Genomic DNA, 20018 nt, shown 5'->3' with positions numbered 1-20018 from the left:
TCTTACTGGATTCAATATTTAAAAAAAATCAGATTAAGCTTGAATTCTAGTTATAGAATTGTCTGCAGGTGAAGTTATTTTTAATCTGTTCCAAGATAAAGGAATAAATTTATGTCTGCCTGTTAGAATTCTCATATAGAGAGGAGTTTGGTATGATAAATTGGTTTGGGGCTAAATTCACCTCTTGGGGTATTTTCCTCAGCAATGAGTGGGGCCCATCCACTCCTGACCACCAGGAAATATTGGGAAAAACCTGTGTCTGGAGGTCCAGGCTCACCTGGTGGATGAACATGGACAATCTCTCTCCCAAATTTCTTCTCCCGTCCCCGCAGTGTAATGATAATAAAAAGGAGTGATGATGGTACAGGGCTCATTCCCCAGACAATAGCTAGGCAGGCTGTATATTGCTTTATGGCTGTTGACTTGATTTAAAATGCACTCTTAAAAAGGAAAGAACAACTCCTTAAATTTGCAGTGAATGTATAGTTCCCCAGACCTGATTTACTGGTTATGAGCCACCAAAAAACTGCAATTCCAATTTACTGTGTTGTTGGCTGTGGCAGCAAAACCCTCGGCACCACTGGAGCTCTGGTGATGACTCCAAAGCTGGAATTCCACATTGATCATTTATTTGGGGTTGGTTGGGGTTTGCTGCTCTTTAATTGGGCTCTGCCCTTCAGCAGAGGGTGACTGCTTTGATGGTGCCGGGTTAACCCAGGCTGTGAGATCAAAGCACAGCCCCTGCCTTGTGCTCTGCTCTCTTCGGGGCTTTTTAGCCTGGGCTGGCTCATAATTACAAGAATTCCCAAGTGGCTGGAAGCAGCTCTTGCAAAAGGAACTCTCTGCAGAGCAGCTGGATGGAGAGCAGTGTGTAAATCTGCCCGGGCTGCCAGACACCAAAAAACTCCTCAGGAAGGGGGCCCTGGGAGGGACAGAGGACAGGGGACAATCAATCCCAGCCCTGAGCTGGTGCCTCTCCTGCCCTCCAGGGCTCTGTCCCCCTCCTGTGTACCCTGTCCTGAGTCAGGAGCAGCTGAGCAGAACACGCTGCAGCTGCTGCTGGACCCCGGCCACGGCTCCTTCCTCCCTCCTTTTGGGAACAGGGGCAGAGTGCAGCTGCCTGAGAGGCTTTATCTGGGCTGGGAAACCTCCAGAGCCACAGGGGGAAACCACCGAGCCTGCTGTAAACCAGAGCTGGCCCCAAAGCCGAGCCCAGGGGCAGGGCAAGGCTGCAGAGCCCGGCTGGGATGGAAGCAGCACCTTGGGGGGGGGACAGCTCTGGGATGGGCTGTGGGATCCAGCAGCTTGGGGTGAGGGACAGCTCTAGGAACCCCACAGGGACACAAAGAGCACCCCTGGGCATCCTGCACCACTCCCCAGGGACCCCAAACATCCCCCCCACCCTTCAGGCTCCCTGTCTGGATCCTCCATCAGAAGGGGCTGCACAAGAAGTCACCCTTCCCTTCCAGGGCTTTTGGAGCCAACAAGGTCCCCTTGAAAACCCCTGAGGGATGCTGAGAGAATTTGGGATTTAATTGTTCACACACCTCTATGAAATATTCCCGGTATTGGTCTTGCCAGAAACCCAAAGCAGAACCTTGTTATGAAAGACCATTTCTTAAGGACACTTTCACAATTCAATATTCTGGTTTTCCTTATAAGAAAGCCAAGAAAATTTTGATCCAAATCCAACTTTTGGCAGTTTTTTCTGTCTCAAAGGAAATTCAGATTTGCCCTAGTGGAGCCCATTTCCACCCCTAAAGCAGAGCCTGCATTCTCTGCACAGGACACACACGAGGAAGAGCCTTGAGCTCCTGATTTTGCCAGACCCGTGGCACAAATTTAATGTTAAGGTTACATATTTAATGTTAAGGTTACAAAGACCTTCTCCTAATCACATTAATGACCTTTCTTTAATCTGTGCAGGTGTTTTCAGCAGGCTGGAGCCAAAGCAAGGGAGCTGTTGGCACAATCTTCAGGACATAACCAGATTACAAAGCTCGGTGTTGTGGCAAGCTGGAATTTGAGGCTGTGTCCCTGCAACTGTCACTGCAGAACTTCTGCAGCACAGCCACGCAGTGAAAGGGAATTTAGATGCAGAATTTATGCAGAATAGCACCCAGTGTAGAGAACAAACACAATAAATAAAATCAAATGCACTGCAGAGGCATAGGATGTAAACACAGAAGAAAATGTAAGGGGAAAAATGAAATGAACTATATTTAATATGGATATTTAACCATGATAGCTCATTCCATAATTTCTCTGGTGTTTTGACACCAGCAGGTTCTACTTCTCAGTAGTAGAATGAGAAAAAAAGTTCAAAAAGTTTTAATAGAAGCTCTAAGTGGGGCGGTAGAACCTAAGGAGTTTTTCCTAGAAAAGAGAGAGAAGGGAAACAGCAGAATGAGAGAGCAAAAAGAAAAGAGGGAAAGAAGAGAGAGTTAAAGAGAGAAGAGAGTGAAAGAAACAGAGAAAATATATCGATGAAAAAAATCAAGACAGAAGAAGGAATATTTTCACTCCAGACTATCTGCAGCAGGCTTGCTTTTGACTTTCATATTCTATTTAAAAATACAAAATTGGGAGCATTGAAAAAGAGTTCCCAAATTAGCTTTTTAATAGAGATGGGAAGTTAAAAGGGGCCGAGTCATGGGGGAAAAGCGATTCAGAATCACAGCCAGGGCAGCACCAGCAGAGAGTGAGGCCAGAGCACGCCCCAGAGAGAGAGGAGTCAGGAAGTTTTATGAAGTGGTGACACTGTAAATCACAGAAAAATCTCTTATACCAGCAAAAGCCAAATGACATTTCTGGTTCTGCTTTCTTCTCAGCATCTGCAGAGGGAAAGAGCAAGTGGAGATATAGGGAGGGTTTAAAAGTGGAAAGCAGCTCTGGAGACATCTAATAAAGATGGATTCAGGATGCTTTGATATATTCAAATTCTTACAGCCACTGAAAGTTTCTCACAGAAGTTTTAGGATTCACTTTGCACACAACTCTTAATATCCAAAACCTAAAGATTATGATACACTGCATGTGCCTGAACTTGTTAGCTGCTCTGCCACATTAATGCAGATTACAAATGTTATCAGGGGAGGCTGGGCTTGGGGAGGGTTACCCAGGATCTATCACTCAGAAATTAGTGTTATTTTTTAATAATTACATTGAATTATCAGAAATGAGACCCTGGATTGGACGGATCAGGTTGGGGTTCAGTTGTATCTTGGGGAAATGCCACCACTGCAAGTGTGGTTAAGCTGCTCAGGGAAGTGAGGAGTCAGCAGCCCTGGAAGGGCTCACACAGGAGTGGACGTGGCACTTTGTGGTATGGTTCAGGATTCAGTCACAGGCTGGACTCATGATCTCGGAGGTCTTTTCCAAGCTCAGTAATTCCATGATCAGGGTCCTGGTTTCAGAGCTTCTAGAGCCAGACCATTGATTTGTTGAAATGTTGAGGATTTGGAGGTCTTTCCCTGTTTTTATTTGGCTTTTTTCTTTAAGAAGGTCTTGGGTTTAGAGCTCTGGGTAGAAAGGCACCTGGAAAACGTCCCCTGGTCATTGCTGGCTGCACCAAACCCTGTTTCCCTGATTTCAAGGCACCAGAGGCTCATCAGACCCCCCAGCACACATGCCTGGCTCACAGCGATGCATGGAGGCGCAGCTCCTGCCCCTGACAACGCAACCCCTGCAGCCCCCGGACCCTCCTTGGAGACCCCGGAACACACACAGGGCTGGGGGAGCGGCTGCGGGACCCCCGGGAGGGAGAGGGACCCCCGGGAGAGTGCAGGACCCCCGGGAAGGAGCGGATGCGGGACCCCCGAGAGGGACCCCCGGGGACGGAGAGGGCAATGGGCACGGAGAGAGGGTGCGGGACCCCCGGGCAGAGGGCAGCGCACGGTGGGGGTGGCCGGTGGTCACAGCATCCCCGCAGTGGGTCCCGCACCCTCTCCCCGTGCCCGGTGCCCGCTCCCTCCCGGGGTCCCGCAGCCGCTCCCCGCTCCCGGCGCTCGCTCTCCCGCGGGCAGCCGCGCCCGGCGCCGCTCGCTCCGGGTGACACCTGCCGGCGGCAGCGCGGGCGGGCGGCGGGCGGGGACCGAGCGCGGGGAGCCCCCGCCGCCCCCCGCCCCTCCGCGGGGCTGTGCCCGGCCCCGCCGATCGCCGCTCTGCGCCGCGCGGGGCCGGCCGCTGCCACCGCTGCCACCGCTCCCCATCGCAGCCACCGCTCCCCATCGCAGCCACCGCTCCCCATCGCTCCGCCGCTCCCCGCCGCTCTCCGCCGCCGCCCCGCGCCCGCGCACTCCGCGCAGCCCCGCGCTCCGCTCCCGGCAGCCGCATGGCCGCGGAGGCACCGGGCGGGCGGCCGCGGCCGGGAGCGCCCTGCGGAGGTGAGGGGGTCTGCCGGGAGGGACGGAGGGCGGCGGGAAGGGAGGGAGCGGCCCCGGGGTGCGGGGACACCGGCCCGGGGTGCGGGGACACCGGCCCGGGGTGCGGGGACACCGGGGTTCACCTGCGAGCGGGGAGGAGGCAGCCCCGGGGTGCGGGGACACCGGCTCGGGATGCGGGTTCACACCGGGCTTCACCGGCCGCTCCCACCCCGAGCCCCGCTCCCCTCCCGCCCCTCGCCGCTGCCGATGCCAGCCCGGCACGGCCCCGCACGGCCCCGCACGGCCCCGCACGGCCCGGTAAGCGCGCTGCCGAGCCGCCGAGGAGGCGATGCCGAGGCGGCCGAGCCCCGCTCGCTGCCGTCCCTGCCGCTGTGACTTTATGGAAGTCATCAACTGTGGCTGCGGCGCGGCAGTCACCGCCCGGAGCTGCCCGGCGGAGCAGGGCAGGGCTGGCCCGCTCTGATTTGGGCTTGTGGTCATTTGCTTGATGGAGGTTCGACAGCAGATGGAGAAATGAGCGAGGCTGCCGGGTCTCGGAGCGTGCCGAGCCCAACTTCTGAGCGGGGATGGATGAAAGGGATGCTGAGGCGGTGTGCAGACACGAGCGGTGAGAGCTGCCAAGGAGCAGAGCCAGAACAGCAGGACGAGCGGAAAGAGAAAGGTGCTGGGAAGGAAGAAGGGAGAAGAAGATAGGGAAAGATGGGTTTAAATGCAAATGATTTCTTTTTCTTCCCGAACGCAGCCTCCCGCCCGGGCCGAGGCGGTGGGTGTGGGTTCCGGCTGCTGGAGGAATAGCTGCTTTTCTTGTCCAGAAGGAATCGCTCCTGCCCTGTCCCCGCCTGACCGGGAGCCAGGAGGGACACGGGGAGCTCCGCGACAGAGCCCTGGAGTTCAGCCCTGCTTTCCCCCCTGCTCTCTCTCGGCACATTAGCGTGCAGGGTAGCTCTGGTATTTAACGGCTCCGTTTGCCCGGGGAGCTCGCACCGCCCTTGCCCAGCCCGCGGGGTGCGAGCGGGGCCGTGCCCGGCTGGGCTGGGCAGCCGGGGCAGAGCAGGGCGCTGCAAGGGGAGGGGGCAGCTCCGGAGACAGGCAGGGAGAGCCTCCGTGTCGGCAGCGATGAGGGAGAAGCTGTTTAGTCATCTCTCTATATATACTTTCCCGATGATGATCGCATTCACTGATTGCTCCTGACTGCGTGGAGAGAGGGAGGCGAGAGGCAGGCGGCAGAGCTCGCTCCCATCCCGAGAGCCCGCTCCCCTTCCCTCCCGTTCCCCCATCCAGCCCACTTCTGGGCTTTCCCTTCCAGGTAAGCGAGCCGGCAGGATGGGGCTCTCGGGGCTCGCTGGGAGGGAGGGAGGGGAGAACTTCGCATGCATTTCTCCTAAGCCTGTTGCTTTTGCTCCTAAATCTCCCCGACAGACCGAGGGAGTGAGTGTTTTGCAGAAAGTTTCATTTTCTGGTGTTGCTGCGGAGGGGAAGGAATGTGTGGCTGACAGAAGACGCCGAGTTGGGCTGACATATTTTGCTTTAAAGCAAAGGTCTCTTTGCTGCCTGAGCCTGACCCAACAAGGACAGGAGAGGGAAGGGATGATCTCCAGGCTCTTCGCTCCCTTTAGCAGTGTCTCACCAAGAAACTTGCAGTATGTTTATGGGTCCTTTTTCAGAGCAGCCCTGTCTGCTTCTGGAAAGGGAAGCACGGAGGTTTTGGGTTTGCCTCTGCTCTCTTGAGGTGATGGAGAGACATTGATCAGTGTGGCATTGCCGTGGGAGCTGCGGTGGTAAGAAAGCATCCTTTCTTTCCGGACCCTTTGGGTGAACAGTCATGACTGCTCCGTGCCAAGCTCTCCTGAGCTGTCCTGGCCCGGGCTGGGTCAGGATTTGGCTGTCAGGGTTTTTTTGGGGTGAGACCCCCGTGCCCCTGGAGCGGCTGCAGTGGAGCCAGTGCTGCTCGGGAGGGACCCGGAGGGATCAGGAGGGCTGGGAGGGGACAGGGGCTCCTGCTCAGCCTTCTCTCCGATTTGACTGTTTCATCATCCCCATAGTTATCTGAAGAAAACAGACTCTTTTCTCTACAGATACTTTTTTTAAATCAGGAGGCAAATGATTCTATTTTGTGTACCAGGTCTTCTAAATGTCATCAGCAGGGTGCCGGTCTGCTGTGAACCAGTTCCTTTTAGATTGCATGCAGAAATTATGGTAATTAAAATTAGAAATATGGATATAGCTAAATATATGCTTGTTAGAATTAGAGTGTGTCTGTTTTCTATGAGAGCTCCAGACACTGTCAACAGTACATTAGATTTTGAGTCCAGCCAATTGCTTTCCAGCCTAAACAGACTGCTTAGCAGTTACCAAAATCCAAGCAGGCAGAAAAGGGGGATTCTTTCTACATTCTGGAATTCTACATTCTGGATAAACTTGTTACTTCATCTTTTTTTGACCCAGCTGAGGTTGTGCAGGTCAGAATTACAAATCCAGTCCCCGCTCCCTCTCCCAATTTCCTTCCACTTCCTTCAGGGAGTGGTAGAGTTCCAAGGACTCATGGACAAGAAAAAGCAAAACCCCTGCAACACTTCTCACTCTGGTCCTTTGGATGATTTACAGCTGAAAAAGACTCCTCTTCTTGTATTTTGAGGATCAAATGGGGCAGATTCCGTGTAACTCTGAGAATGAAGCTGGGTGCACTCTGTTGTTCTAACCAGCTGCATCTCTTGGACACAGAGAAACGGGAACTAAACTTCCACAGAAGAATTCCCCTTTCTTTCTCTTTTGCTTTAATCTCCTGTCCCTTTCATAGCTGAGGTATTTATAACTTCCCCACATATACTGTCAGCATGAAAGGACCCATTTTGTCTTTTAAAAATTGATTTAAAAATGTGTAAGTCACTTATGAGTTACCAGTGCTTTATTGGAACAATTATATGTGAAGTATTTATAGTGCCTCAGCAGCTAATGTAGGTAACCTGGAATCTACAACAAAGTTATGAAAGTACAGAAGAGATTTCTAATGTGGTTCCCCTGAGAAATCAGGGGAGATGAGGATCCAGTGTGCTCAAACTGGTCAGGTCACCAGTCAGTCCTGGCAGAAGGACGCTGGTGATGCTGCTAAGTGAAATTAAAACCCAGGGAAGACAGATTGCCAGCAGGGAAAGCAGGAACAAGATGACTTTTCTTGGTTTCTCGATTATTTGCTTGTATATATTTGGTGATTAATGGATGAAATAATTCTTATTTTTGCTGCCTCCTGTTCTGAAGTGTTTCATGAGAGTTAAAAGATCCATCCGAGGTGGCAGAAGGGTGCAGCCCGAGCCCCTGGAGATGCCCTTTCAGCTGGGGGCTTTCCAAAGTCGTGCAGGGAAGGTTCCCAGTGCTGAGCTGTGCCTCAGCCCCGTCCCCAGGGCGGCCAGGCCGGCGCGATTCGCGCACTAAATTCCTCTCTGGGGGGAGAGAAAAGCGCTGGTGCTTTGTAACACTGAGCGACTCTTGAGAGAGAAATGCTGCGAGATGTTTGCTCCAGTGCTGTGCAGATGAGCACGGTGCCTCCTCGGGATAAGCATCACTGTGGGTTATTATGTGCTCCGTAATTACCAGAGCTCTTCAGCAGCAGCAAGATGCTCGCACGAGGGATTTCAATTGTCCTTTAGACAGTAAAATTGCATAGGAAGATGCTCCACATTAAGGTGATGAATGTTAATTTGCCCTGAAGAGGAAGAGCATTTCTGTGAGCACTTCAGGCATTTTCACCACAGACTCATTCCATCATTTTTTATTCAGTATTTTGATGGCCCATTGGAATCAATAATGCTGCAGCCTTACTGGCTGGAATGGCAGCTTTCATGTAAGTTAAAAACTTTAGAGTAAAACTGCCCGCAAAGATACAATTAGGCTCTGAGGGCCTGAGTCAGTGGAATCAATGGAATTTCCATTGATAAATTGACTTTTGATAGGGCTCCTAATGCATCTGATCTGATAATGGCACCTTTCTTCAGCTAATTTCATGGTAGAATTAGAAAGCACTAGGGAAGTGAAAGTAAAAGCAAGTTAAAACAAAAGTTAAAAACTGTAAGAACTCTGACCAAAGATCAAAAAGATAAAACAAATGCATGGCTAGATCAGAACACAAAAATTACTTAAATTTCTTTGGGGCCTTCCTTCATTCCGATGTTCTTGGTATTTGGTAGCTTAAGCCATCAGCCTTCACCCCTGGGATTGAAGTTTACTGGTGCTCAGGTATTCTGAGCAGTGTTTCCCCAAAAATCAGAATTTTCCTCTGGTCCAGTGGAGGGCTGCAGTACTTGCCAGGAGTAAAGCCCAGCTCTGAAAGAAAGAGAGCAGCAGAAAACTGCTGCTGAGGCCAGGCCATGCATTAAAGATGGACGAGAACTGCTGAAAACCAGAGAAAAATTTCCATTTCTTTCAACTAAAGATGTCCTTGGTGCAAGATTCAGAACATCCTGAACTTGTTTAGGACTGGAAATGCAGTTTTAAGCCCAGTCGTGGGCTTTGGTGGTGTATGATTCCACTGCAGGATGATTTCACTGGAGTTCCCAGCTCTTTCTTGACAGCTGTAGTTAAACTGATGAGCACAGGAGGCTTACACCTGGGGAATTATGGATTAGTCTTGTTTGTGAGGAAGCAAATATAAATTACTGTGTTTATGCTACTTTTAAAATGCTTTTAATGAGGAATCATTTGCTATTCAAAATTTCGATCTATAATAATGCCATAACCCCGCTGAGCTGATTGTCACGTGCCTTGTTCAACACCACTCTGCACCAGTGGCTGCAAACTCTCGTGTCTGTGCTGATCCTGGGCTCTTCCACCCAACGGGGCACGACGCCCCGCGTGACTGTGTGCTGTGTTCTCTTCTCTTCTGCCTTCTAGATGGAACTGCTCTGACTGCCAGCAGGTCCCAGCAGCACCCCCAGCCCCACCTCCAGTAACACGGCCCGGCCTCGCCATGGCAGCAGGAGTGGCAGCGTGGTTGCCCTTCGCCAGGGCGGCTGCCATAGGATGGATGCCAGTGGCCAACTGCCCCATGCCACTGGCTCCCACGGAGAAAAACAAGAGGCAGGATGAGCTGATCATCCTCAATGTGAGTGGCAGGCGCTTCCAGACCTGGAGGACTACACTGGAGAGGTACCCGGACACTCTCCTGGGCAGCACGGAGAAGGAGTTCTTCTTCAACGAAGACACCAAGGAGTACTTCTTTGACCGGGACCCCGAGGTCTTCAGGTGCATCCTCAATTTTTATAGGACTGGCAAGCTGCACTACCCCAGGTACGAGTGCATCTCTGCCTACGACGAAGAGCTCGCCTTCTACGGGATCCTCCCCGAGATCATCGGGGACTGCTGCTACGAAGAGTACAAGGACAGGAAGCGGGAGAACGCGGAGCGGCTGATGGACGACAACGACTCGGAGAACAACCAGGAGGGCTCCATGCCCTCGCTGAGCTTCCGGCAGACCATGTGGCGAGCCTTCGAGAACCCCCACACCAGCACCTTAGCCTTAGTCTTTTACTACGTCACCGGGTTCTTCATCGCCGTCTCTGTGATCACCAACGTGGTGGAGACCGTGCCCTGCGGCACCGTGCCGGGGAGCAAGGAGCTGCCCTGCGGGGAGCGCTACGCCGTGGCCTTCTTCTGCCTGGACACGGCGTGCGTGATGATCTTCACCGTCGAGTACCTGCTGAGGCTCTTCGCGGCGCCGAGCCGCTACCGCTTCATCCGCAGCGTGATGAGCATCATCGACGTGGTGGCCATCATGCCCTACTACATCGGCCTGGTGATGACCAACAACGAGGACGTCAGCGGGGCCTTCGTCACGCTAAGGGTTTTCAGGGTTTTCAGGATTTTCAAGTTCTCCCGCCATTCCCAAGGCCTGAGAATCTTGGGCTACACTTTGAAGAGCTGTGCCTCCGAGCTTGGCTTTCTCCTCTTTTCCCTCACTATGGCAATCATCATCTTTGCAACTGTGATGTTTTATGCGGAGAAAGGGTCCTCGGCGAGCAAATTCACCAGTATTCCTGCTTCCTTTTGGTACACTATTGTAACCATGACAACACTGGGGTGAGTATTACTTTTCCTTTTCCTGAGCAGCAGGCAAGCGTGTACTGGGAGCTTGACTTCAGCTCCTCCTCAGCATTTTCCTGGGTGCATGTTCGAGAAGGGGCTGGAAGTGTTCGGGGCTTGATTATTCTTTGCCTTACAACTTGTGCAATTTGCGTGCGGTTGTATAAACCAGAAAAAGCACTTACACCCACCTGACAAATGCTCGGCACCACGGTAAAGGAGTGCAGGAGGAGCAGAGTGGTGGAGTAGCAGGTTCTGATTCATTCCTGCAGGAGGGAGAAGCTGACCCGAGTGCAAGGGGCTGGAGGGGGAGCTCTGCTCGCTCGACACTGGCTCCAGCCATGCGTCTCACACAAAGCTGCTGATGTGTCTGCTTGCAATGTCAGTCCTTGTTTCTCCCCTTGACTTGCCAGCAACTACAGATTTGCTGAATCCAAGTGGATGTTGTGGGTCACTGTACTGGAACGCTCAGTGATGGCCAGGATGTGATCTGGTTTTCACTCAGTTGAGCAGGACAGGAGCTTCTTGTCTGTGTTTAGCTGTGAGCTTGAGAACCGAGCGTGCTGTGGCGGCTGCAGAGGAATTTCAAACATTGCCATGGACAGGTACAAAGATAATGAAATCAAAGCAAGGGGAATGTAGCCTGGAGGGCTCTTTCCCCCCTTATATTTCATTTCTGTCTCACAGATGTTGCCACTGAGATTATAGATTTGCGTTTCTGCTGCTCTGAACTAAAACCCCTGGGAGCAGAACGGCCAAACCCTCACCCTGGCAAGGTTGTGTGGAGGAAAGTGGGCATTGCAGGCTGCTGCTTCAGGCACACACAGAACCAGGATCGAGGGCAATCTCCTCATCCCACAGGTCACAGCAGTAGAGGAAATCTAGAGTTACTTTGCAAGGAGTTTTCCCACTGGAGAATTCACACAGTTTAATACTCAGATGTAGACAATTCTCCTCCTTGTAATGCAGGGACCACTTTTTCTCTAAACTGCTTTTGATTTTAAACACTTCTCTGTGCCTATTATACATGAACAGGCTCACAGTAGCACTTTTAAATTATTAAAATCATAATTCAGCTGTCAGAAAGGCGCCGAATCTGGGCATATGACAACTGAAAGTCTGAATTCCTTCATTAAGTGCAAGTGTAGAACCTGTTTGTCATAGTCACCTAAAGATCTCTTATTCTTCCTTTTTAATAGCTAAGTAAGTTTGCAGGTTTATGGCAAAAGCTGTTCCTTCCCCTGGGAAAGGTAAAATGTAGAAATCAAAGCTGGGCTTTGCAGCCCGGCCCTGCCCCAGGCTGCAGCTCAGCTTCCCATGTTCTGACTGGTCCGTACTGGTCAGGTCCCCCCTCCACGGGATCTGATCAGCTTCAGGGGGACACCTGCCTTGGCTGGCTCCTCACGTGTCTCTGACAAGGGGACAGGTGTGGAAATGCAGCTCCATTTCCAGATTCCCCTTAACAGTGCTCACACTGCACCCGTTCACACTCTGCTGCTACATCCTTGTGACAGGAGCCGGGGGCTCAGGGCTGGCCTGCGTGGGCTGGGAACGGCCCCAGGACGTGCAGAACGTTCTGGAGAGCAGCTGGGGCTCTGCTCCTGCCAGGGCTCTGCTCGGTTTGGGTCCCTTTCCTCCCTTTCTGAACACAGGGACAAGCCCAGGCACCTCAGGGTGCTCTCAATTTGTTGTAATCACAGAAATCACAGAGGAACCAGTGCCGGAAATGAGCTGACATGGACTGAAGAAATTAGGCATTTAAACATGGCTTTGTAAGGGTTCACTGGCAAGGGACCTATAAAATGCTGTCAAAGTCTTAAAACTGAGGCTTCTGGTGGTACAGATTTGGGACTTTCAGGTTGTTCCACCTTCCTGACTCCCCCTGTGTGGGGTGGGTTTAACCCTCCTGGGGGAGCTCACCATCCAGGGCTTACCCTCCTGCCCTTCATCTCCCAGAAATCCTCCCAGTTCTGACAAACTGGCACTTTCAGGCAATATTTCAGATCCATCTCTCTTCAGAAGTCTTTTCAATCTGTTTGGAAGGATCTTGTTGCTAATGAGAGTCCTGGCAATTCCTCCTGCAGAGGATGCAGCCAAGGTCCCCAGCGTGCTCCCAATCCATCAGCCTTGCCCTCCTCAGTGCTGGCCACTGCGCTGCTTGCATTTCAGCAGCACTCAGAGCTTTTATCGAGATCTTAAGTATTTCCTGCCTTTTGCCCTTAATAATTCAGCCAGTATTTAAAACAAGAAACTATGAAGCACGACAGTTTTTAACTCAAAATCATAGATATATAGTTTGTTTTCACCACCAATACATTCAAGCCCAGATAAGTGCAGCTTTCCCTGGGGCTGGAATCCCACCATTGCTTTGGCAGAGTGCCTTAGAGGAGCGATCTGGAAGGTGCAGGATAACTTTCTCCCTGTTACCAAGATCCATTTGTGTAAAACCAAAGTTTACTTACTGCAAACAAACAGAGCCAACAGCAGGAGACCATTAACCCTCCACTGCACTGTGCATCAGCTGCTCTCCCAGATTCCCAAGCACCTTTGGGACACAATCACATTTCCAGACTGACCATAAATAAAATGCAATAGAAATGCATTTCTTATTGAAGGTGAAGCCCAGCAGCAATAAATAACCTCTGGTTTTGGTGGGGTTACCATGCAAGTCAGCTTAGAGACATTCAGGATGATTGCAGCTCCTTAGGCAGTTAACAGCCCAGGGAGACAGGTACAGCAGCTTTTCTGGAGTGGGAAACAAAGCAAAGGAATTCAATTATACTGACCCTGCATCTCTGATCCCTCTGCTGTGCTCATCAGCCCTGGCTTAACAGAGGCTGTTTTTAATTCAACACAATTTAAATTTTGCTCAGGAGGCTTTGTAATGAAAGCATTATTCTTGGGTGCATCTTAAATCAATCTGAATTACTGAAACAACTATTCAAAATTAATTCAAACTCAGCTCTCCAATTCATGCAGAAACATTTTTCTCAAGAGGCCAACAGCTCCCATCTCCTCCCTCGTCGCTCTCCCAGCCCCAGTGCTCTGAGCTCTGCAGACCCTTGCTGTGTCCTGCACGAGGTTCTGACCCTGGCCCAGCTCAGAATGCAAATGCTGCCAGGAGCAGCAGTGCCAGCCCACCCCAGCACCCCGTCCCTGTCCTGCCTTTTAGATAATTCAACATGCAGTGGGTTTACACCTCTACAGAAATGTGTTAATTCGAGTGAATTTGGTTCCCTTGGTGCGTTGGATTTCATGGAATCACAGAACAGTTGGGGTGGGAAGGGACCTCAAACCCAGCTCATTCCAGCCCCCTGCCAGGGCAGGGGCACTCCCCAGCAGCCCAGGCTGCTCCCAGCCCCAGCCAATATTCACTTTTATTCACTTTTAGGGAGCAGTATGGATGGGGAAGCCCCAGGTTCTGCTGCTTCCCCTCATGTGCAGCACAAACACAAAACCTCCGTCCCCCCACTAAACCCCCCGCCAGCTTTGCCCAGAAAAAGTGTTTTTCTACGCTTTTTACAGCTGTTTTCATTTAATCTGACAGCAGCAGTATGTTTCAGGCTCCTAGGCAGTGTCTATGACCTGCAGCAGAGGCATCAAATTGTAGCTGTGAAAACCTGAGTGCCACAAAAACCTTCCTGCAGCCCCGAGGGCACGGAGCAGCTCCCGGGGCTGGCTGGGCAAGGCAGCCAGGCTGGGAGGGAGCGGAGGCTGGGATGGGGGGGGATGGAAGGGACCTCAAAACCCTTCCAGTGCCATGGCAGGGACACCTTCCACTGTCCCAGGTGCTCCCAGCCCTGTCCAGCCTGGCCTTGGCACTGCCAGGGATCCAGGGGCAGCCCCAGCTGCTCTGGGCACCCTGTGCCCACCCTTCCAGGGAACAATTCCTGCCCAATATCCCATCCAACCCTGCCCTCTGGCATTTCCCCTTGCCCTGTCAGTCCATGCCCATGTAAATTGCCCTACATTTAAATTTCAGCTGGTTTAAATGAGCTCTCTTGGAGCCCCTTTAGGCACTGGCAGGTGCTATAAGGAGGGAATATTCTGGAGGGAATTGCCACCGAGACCTTTGGGCCATTTTTGCCAAGAAAGCAGCAGCGCCACAGCGGGAGGAGCAGAGGAGCAGAGGCTGGTGCTGGCTTTGGTTTGGTTTGGTTTGGTTTGGTTTGGTTTGTCCTGAGGGATCCACTGGGCAGCTTTCTCTTGCCCAGAAAGGCTGAGCTCCCACAGCCTCGGGGAGCTCTCTGTGGAAGCTGTCTGGCTGCCTGTCACCCTCACAATTTGCACCACCATAATGGCTTTGAGAGCACTCTCCCCCTTTCAGGGCAGCTGCTCTGGTCAATGGGTTTGAAAGACACAGCTCAGTGCACTTGGACAACACAGCCCGTCTGGAATTCATTTCAGGAACCAGGTTAACACGGGAGAGCCGATAAAACAGCCCTGCGTATGTCAACAGCCTGATTGAGCAGGAGCTGCAGCTTCGGAGAGGGTTTGTTAGCTGGATGTGTAGAGGCAGGGGTTGGGTAGGCTCTGGTTTGGTTTGCCTTGGCTCAGCTCTGCCTCTGCCAGTGTGGATCAGAGCGAACGGGCGCCTGAGCAACCATGCTGAAAGAAACCAGGCTCTGTCCTGCTCATAACCCCCTTATTTCTTGGGTTTTCTGTCTGTACCGGTGTTCAGAGGTGGCTGGGGTGGGACAGAGCGTGAGCAGGGCCGTGGCACGCGGGGCCGCGGTGCCAGGGCGCCGGCACTGGGCTGAGCCGCGAGCACGCGGCAGCGCTGGCTGCTCGCGGCCAGACCTTCATCGTAACCTTCATTCACCCTCCTCCGCGCACACCAGGCGCAGTGTGCACAGCAAGGGAGATAATAAATCATCTCTGGAGCGCTGCCATTCCCGGCTCCTCGGGAAGGATCGCTGTTTGGGCCAGGAGTCGCGTTGTGCGTGTCAGGACTTTGGGAGCTGCCGTTACACTGAATGGGGAAAAGCTTCCCGGTAGAAACACCACTTTGCATATTTAACATCACCCGTGGGAGGACGGGTGAGATGTGGGGTGGCTCCTTTGGGAAGGAAGGTGCTGGAATTTCGCCGCTCTCACCATTTCCCACACAGCCAACAATGCCTTATGTCCGCGGGCCAAAGAGCTGCTTGAATTTAACACAGAAAGTCCAATCAAAGCATGAGCTGATGGAGCCACACAAAGAGGCCATTTCCTTGAGCTTTCATTCTCTTCACTGCAGCTTCATCTTATACAAAACTGTATCTGTTTTCTTCTCCTAATGGATTTACAGATATTGTGTGCGAAATGTCTTTGTATCAGAAACTACAGATGGAACCTTTTCCCTTCACTATCTTGATATAAATCTCAAGCAAGCATCTCATTTTTGAGCTATTTGTATTCACCAGAACCCCAGAAGTATTAAAATACCTTTATTCATTCTTAGAGCAAGTGGAATTCACTGGATTTTTTTTTCCTCTCTCAAAAAAAAATTATCCATCCTTACGCTTTTTGTGGCTTTGGATATTTGTAACAGTTGCACGTATGTGCAAACGCACCATTTTTAATGTGCAAGACAAAATAACTTGCCTTTAGGGTAACTCATTGTGTGAGAAGTGAATTATTTTGAATAAGGCTAAGAAATGGTGCTGACTAAAATGGTAACGTGACTGCTAAATTTACCAGTGGAAGCCTTGGCAGGGATGCATCTATAGCAACTGATGTACAGATTTTTTTTTTTCTGATCTCCTCTTTTTTTCCCCCCACTTTTCTTTCTAACCTGCCTCACAGTAAGTGCCTGAGAAATACAGATTAAAGATAACATTGCATTTTCATTGGAGATGAAGGGAAGTGATTGGCGTGCTGACTGGATCTGGGCTATTTTTAGTCTCATAAAACGATAATTTCATAACAGAGCTGACCCAGTAAAAGTAATCAGTTTACAGACATCAGCTGGAAAGAAGGGACAGAGTAGCCACTGCCAGTCGGAGAGCGGGGAGAGAGGGAGAGAAGGCAAAGGCCCTGAAACAAATTAGCCAGAACTAATTAGGTTCCTCAGCTGATTACAGCCCATGGGAGAGGAGCTCAGAGTCTTGGCAGCCCCTCTGCAGGAGCTTGGTGCTGCCAACAGCCATCTTCATCCTCACAGGGACATCTGGGCACCTCATCCTCACCCACCCTGCTCCCTTGGCACGGGACTGGCACGGGCCCCCAGCCTGAGACAAACCTGGGTTTAATGTCAGGGAAATAACAGGAGACGTTTCTGCTGCAGTTTCTTAAGGGATCTGTGCTTTCAAGGATGCAGTGACTGGACAAGGGGGAACGGCTTCAAAATGCAAGCGAGCAGGTTTGGACTGGACATTGGGAAGGAATTGTTCCTTGTGAGGGTGGGGAGGCCCTGGCAGCCTTGGCTGCCCCTGGAAGTGTCCCAGGCCGTGGAAGGTGTCCCTACTCATGGCAGAGGATTAAATCAAGGTGATCTTTAAAGTCTTTTCCACCCCAAAGCAATCTGTCATTCTGGGGATGGGGACAGCTGTGACCAAACCCAGCCGACTTCCAGGCACTGCAATAGAAACATGTCATTAAGGGAAAAAAAATACAAAAAAGTGTAAGAAAAGGGAGAAACTTTTCCTGAGCAGGAGCCAGCGTGGTTCCCTGGCAGCCCCCAGGGACATCCCTCCCTGAGCAGAGCTGCCCTGCAGGAGCAGAAGGAAAGAGCTGTGATCTGGTCATTTACCAGCTGCCCCCACTCTCGCTGCTTCTCCACCGAGCACGGAATTTTCTTCTGCCAAACCCCACCATCTCCATCCTGAATTTGTTAATATTCTCTCCAGCAAAGGCAGACTGGTGGATGTTTTTCCTGCTTTTCCTGAAGCCAGCGTTCAGCCGAGCTCTGCCTTCTCCTGGACACACAAGGCCCGCAGAAATGGCTGTGTCTATTTGACTATTTACCACTGCTACATTAGAACACACTCAAGGGCTGTAATTCACCTCCTAAACTTACAACTAAGTGTGGAAGAGTTATTTTAAAATCAATATCTAACAGAATGCCATTGTTCCAACATTTAAACCTGCTGGGAAATTACTGGGAGGCATGTGGCAAGTCAAATCACCGCCTGCCAGAGGAGGAAGCAATTCATTACCCCTTCCAAAGGTGCAAGAATTCCCTGCCTTTTCAGCCTGCCTCGGAAATGATGCTGGGCAGGCTTGGAGCCCTTCCTGGGTAAGCTCAGAACCGTTCCTGGGCAAGCTCAGAGCTGTTCCTAGGCAGGCTCAGAGCTGTTCCTAGGCAGGCTCAGGCTCAGAGCCATTCCTAGGCAGGCTCAGAGCCGTGCCCAGCTCCCTCCTGCCCCGCTCGAGTGCTGGGCAGCATCCTTGGGCAGCATTGCTGGGCAGAATTGCTGGGCAGCATCCTTGGGCAGCACTGCCCGGGATCTGCTGCTCTCCTCTCGGGCTGCCATCTGCAGCAGAATTCAAACACAGATCAGCCTCAGCTTTTTGCCTTCAGGACGCTGTGAAGTCTGGCTGATGTGCATGCCCAGAAAGCCCTTGGGAAGGGCTGTTTGGAGCCCTTGCCATGAGGCTGCAGCCCCTGGAACTGAGCTGGAACAGGGCCCTGAGGTCTCTGTGCTGTGGAGCCGCCTCAGAAAAAGGTCAAACAATTCAAGTTGTAAGTCCTGAACACACGGCGGGAGGCAGCTGCTGCTGCTGCTGAATGTGCCCCACCTTGGGGTTTGCTGGAGGCTCCCTGGCAGTGACACCCTGGCACCCCACAGCTCAGCCCTGGGCACTGAGCAGCTCCTGGCAGCCAAATCCCCCAGCCCCATCAGCCCTGGGCCACCCTGAGCAGCTCCTGGCAGCCAAATCCCATCCCCAGCCCTGGGACAAGCCCTGAGCTTTGAGTTTGGGCCCCCATCCTTCCCGTGCTCCTGGCTGTGTGCTCAGGGCCCTGTGACTCCCTTTGCCATCCACAAGTCACAAAGTGCTGTTGTTTTTCTCATCCTGTAGATGCAGGGCTCCACATCAGATGTGAAAACAGCATATGATAAAACCTTGAGTCATTTTCAGCCTTTAATATGCAAATGTGCAGCCTTGATAACAAGATTGCACCCCACCACCAGGCAGCCCCTTTTCCCCCTTGTTTACACCAAGGAAAAAGCTTCTTACTATTATTTGATTTTGCTTATTTTCTCATGGAATTCCAGAATGGTTTGGGTTGGAAAAATCTCATCAGTTCCCACTCCCTGCCATGGCAGGGACACCTCCCACTATCCCAGGTTTCTCAGGGCCCCATCCAACCTGGCCTTGGACAGCTCCAGGAGTGGGGCCACAATCCTCAATGCCATGTCTGTGTGCCCCACATCCACTTTTGGGGTGTGTTTTGGAGACAACACGTGCACGTTTTCCTCTGTATTTGTATGATCTGGAGCACAAGGCAGCCATCCTCCTCAAATATTAATTACAGCCACTGTGGTAGGAACAAAAATAGCACTTTATTTTTCAATGGGAAAGGATTGTGCAAGGCAGCCCTTCTCACAACCTGGGCAGAAATAAGCTGTCTTCAAAGGGAAAGCTGAAGTGAGAGGAAGCTGCTCTGAGCTGCCTTCTCCTGAGTCCACCGGCTGCGGGGCCTCAGCTGGGATCAGGAATGCTGAGTGGAAGCAAAGCCAGCCCTGTGTCCCTGCTGCAGAGTGGCTCCCAGTGCAGAGCACTGATCCCCCGTGGGTGAAATGCCCTGGCAGGGGCACTCCAGGGCACGCAGAGTGCTCCCAGTGCTGCTGGGCATTCCGGGAGCCCTGCCAGGGTGTGCAGGGGCTCCTGCTCCTCTGCTCCTCTGCTCCAGCTCCTGCTGGCCCGGCAGCGCAGGCAGAAACTGATCCTTCCCTGCCACTGAGCTCAAAACTCATTCTCAATCACAATCCTGTTTTAGTGGGGCTTTTTTGATGTTTACATCATTTCTTGGGCTTTGTCATCAATATTAATGTGAGAAAAGCTCCGCTTGCTTCTTTCTGCTTGCCTCTTGTGAGGGAAGATGGAACAGGCTCTGACAGCTCCGTTACTCCACTGCAGCAGAGCCTTTTTCTAGTAATCAGTGTCTGAAATGAGTAGAAACAGCTCCTAAATTTACCACGTTGAGCACGAATCAATGAAGCATTATTGCCAACACACATTCTTCACTGTCACACATCTCAGTTGTGCTGCTGCTTCGGGAAGATTTAAAACCCTGTCTCCCCCCCAGCTTCGCACCTGCGGTACCCTTTCTACCAGCCTCACTCTCTTATCCCTGCATAATCCACCAGAATACGAAATCCCCGGCTTGTGCCGTGGCTGTGTGAGCTCCAGACCTCCCCCCAGGAGCACAGGATTGTGTGCAGATGGGCAAGCACGGGCAGCTCGCAGGAGGCAATCACAACTTCTACGTGGTGCCTCTCTCGCTTTCCTGCCCACTTACATCTGCCCAGCCTTCTGTTCAGCAAGGCTGGAGCATCCACCGCGGCACAGGATGAGCCCCACTGAGTCACACACCCTGCTGCAGCTCCTGAAACCAGCTGGCAAGGCATCCCA

The 20018-nt window shown here is 51.9% G+C and overlaps 1 protein-coding gene across 4 annotated transcripts in view; it reads left to right on the top strand.

The window, feature by feature from the left end:
• Nucleotides 1–4130: 4130 nt before the first annotated feature.
• Nucleotides 4131–20018, top strand: part of KCND3 (potassium voltage-gated channel subfamily D member 3) — a 98117-nt gene continuing 82229 nt past the window's right edge. For 2 of the 4 annotated variants that reach the window (XR_010350662.1, XM_064399226.1), the window contains exons 1-2: nt 4131–4385; nt 9270–10454. Coding sequence is in view for 3 of the 4 variants with exons in the window: in XM_064399226.1 (XP_064255296.1) it covers nt 9346–10454 (1109 nt within the window). In the remaining variant the exon portion in view is untranslated. Of the gene's footprint in view, nt 4386–4715; nt 5692–9269; nt 10455–20018 lie in introns of those variants that run through there. The other 2 variants (XM_064399228.1, XM_064399227.1) reach the window with 2 other exon arrangements.

The sequence above is a fragment of the Passer domesticus genome, chromosome 25, assembly GCF_036417665.1.
Source record: "Passer domesticus isolate bPasDom1 chromosome 25, bPasDom1.hap1, whole genome shotgun sequence".
NCBI lineage: Eukaryota > Metazoa > Chordata > Aves > Passeriformes > Passeridae > Passer > Passer domesticus.
This window is presented reverse-complemented; position numbering and strand designations above follow the sequence as displayed.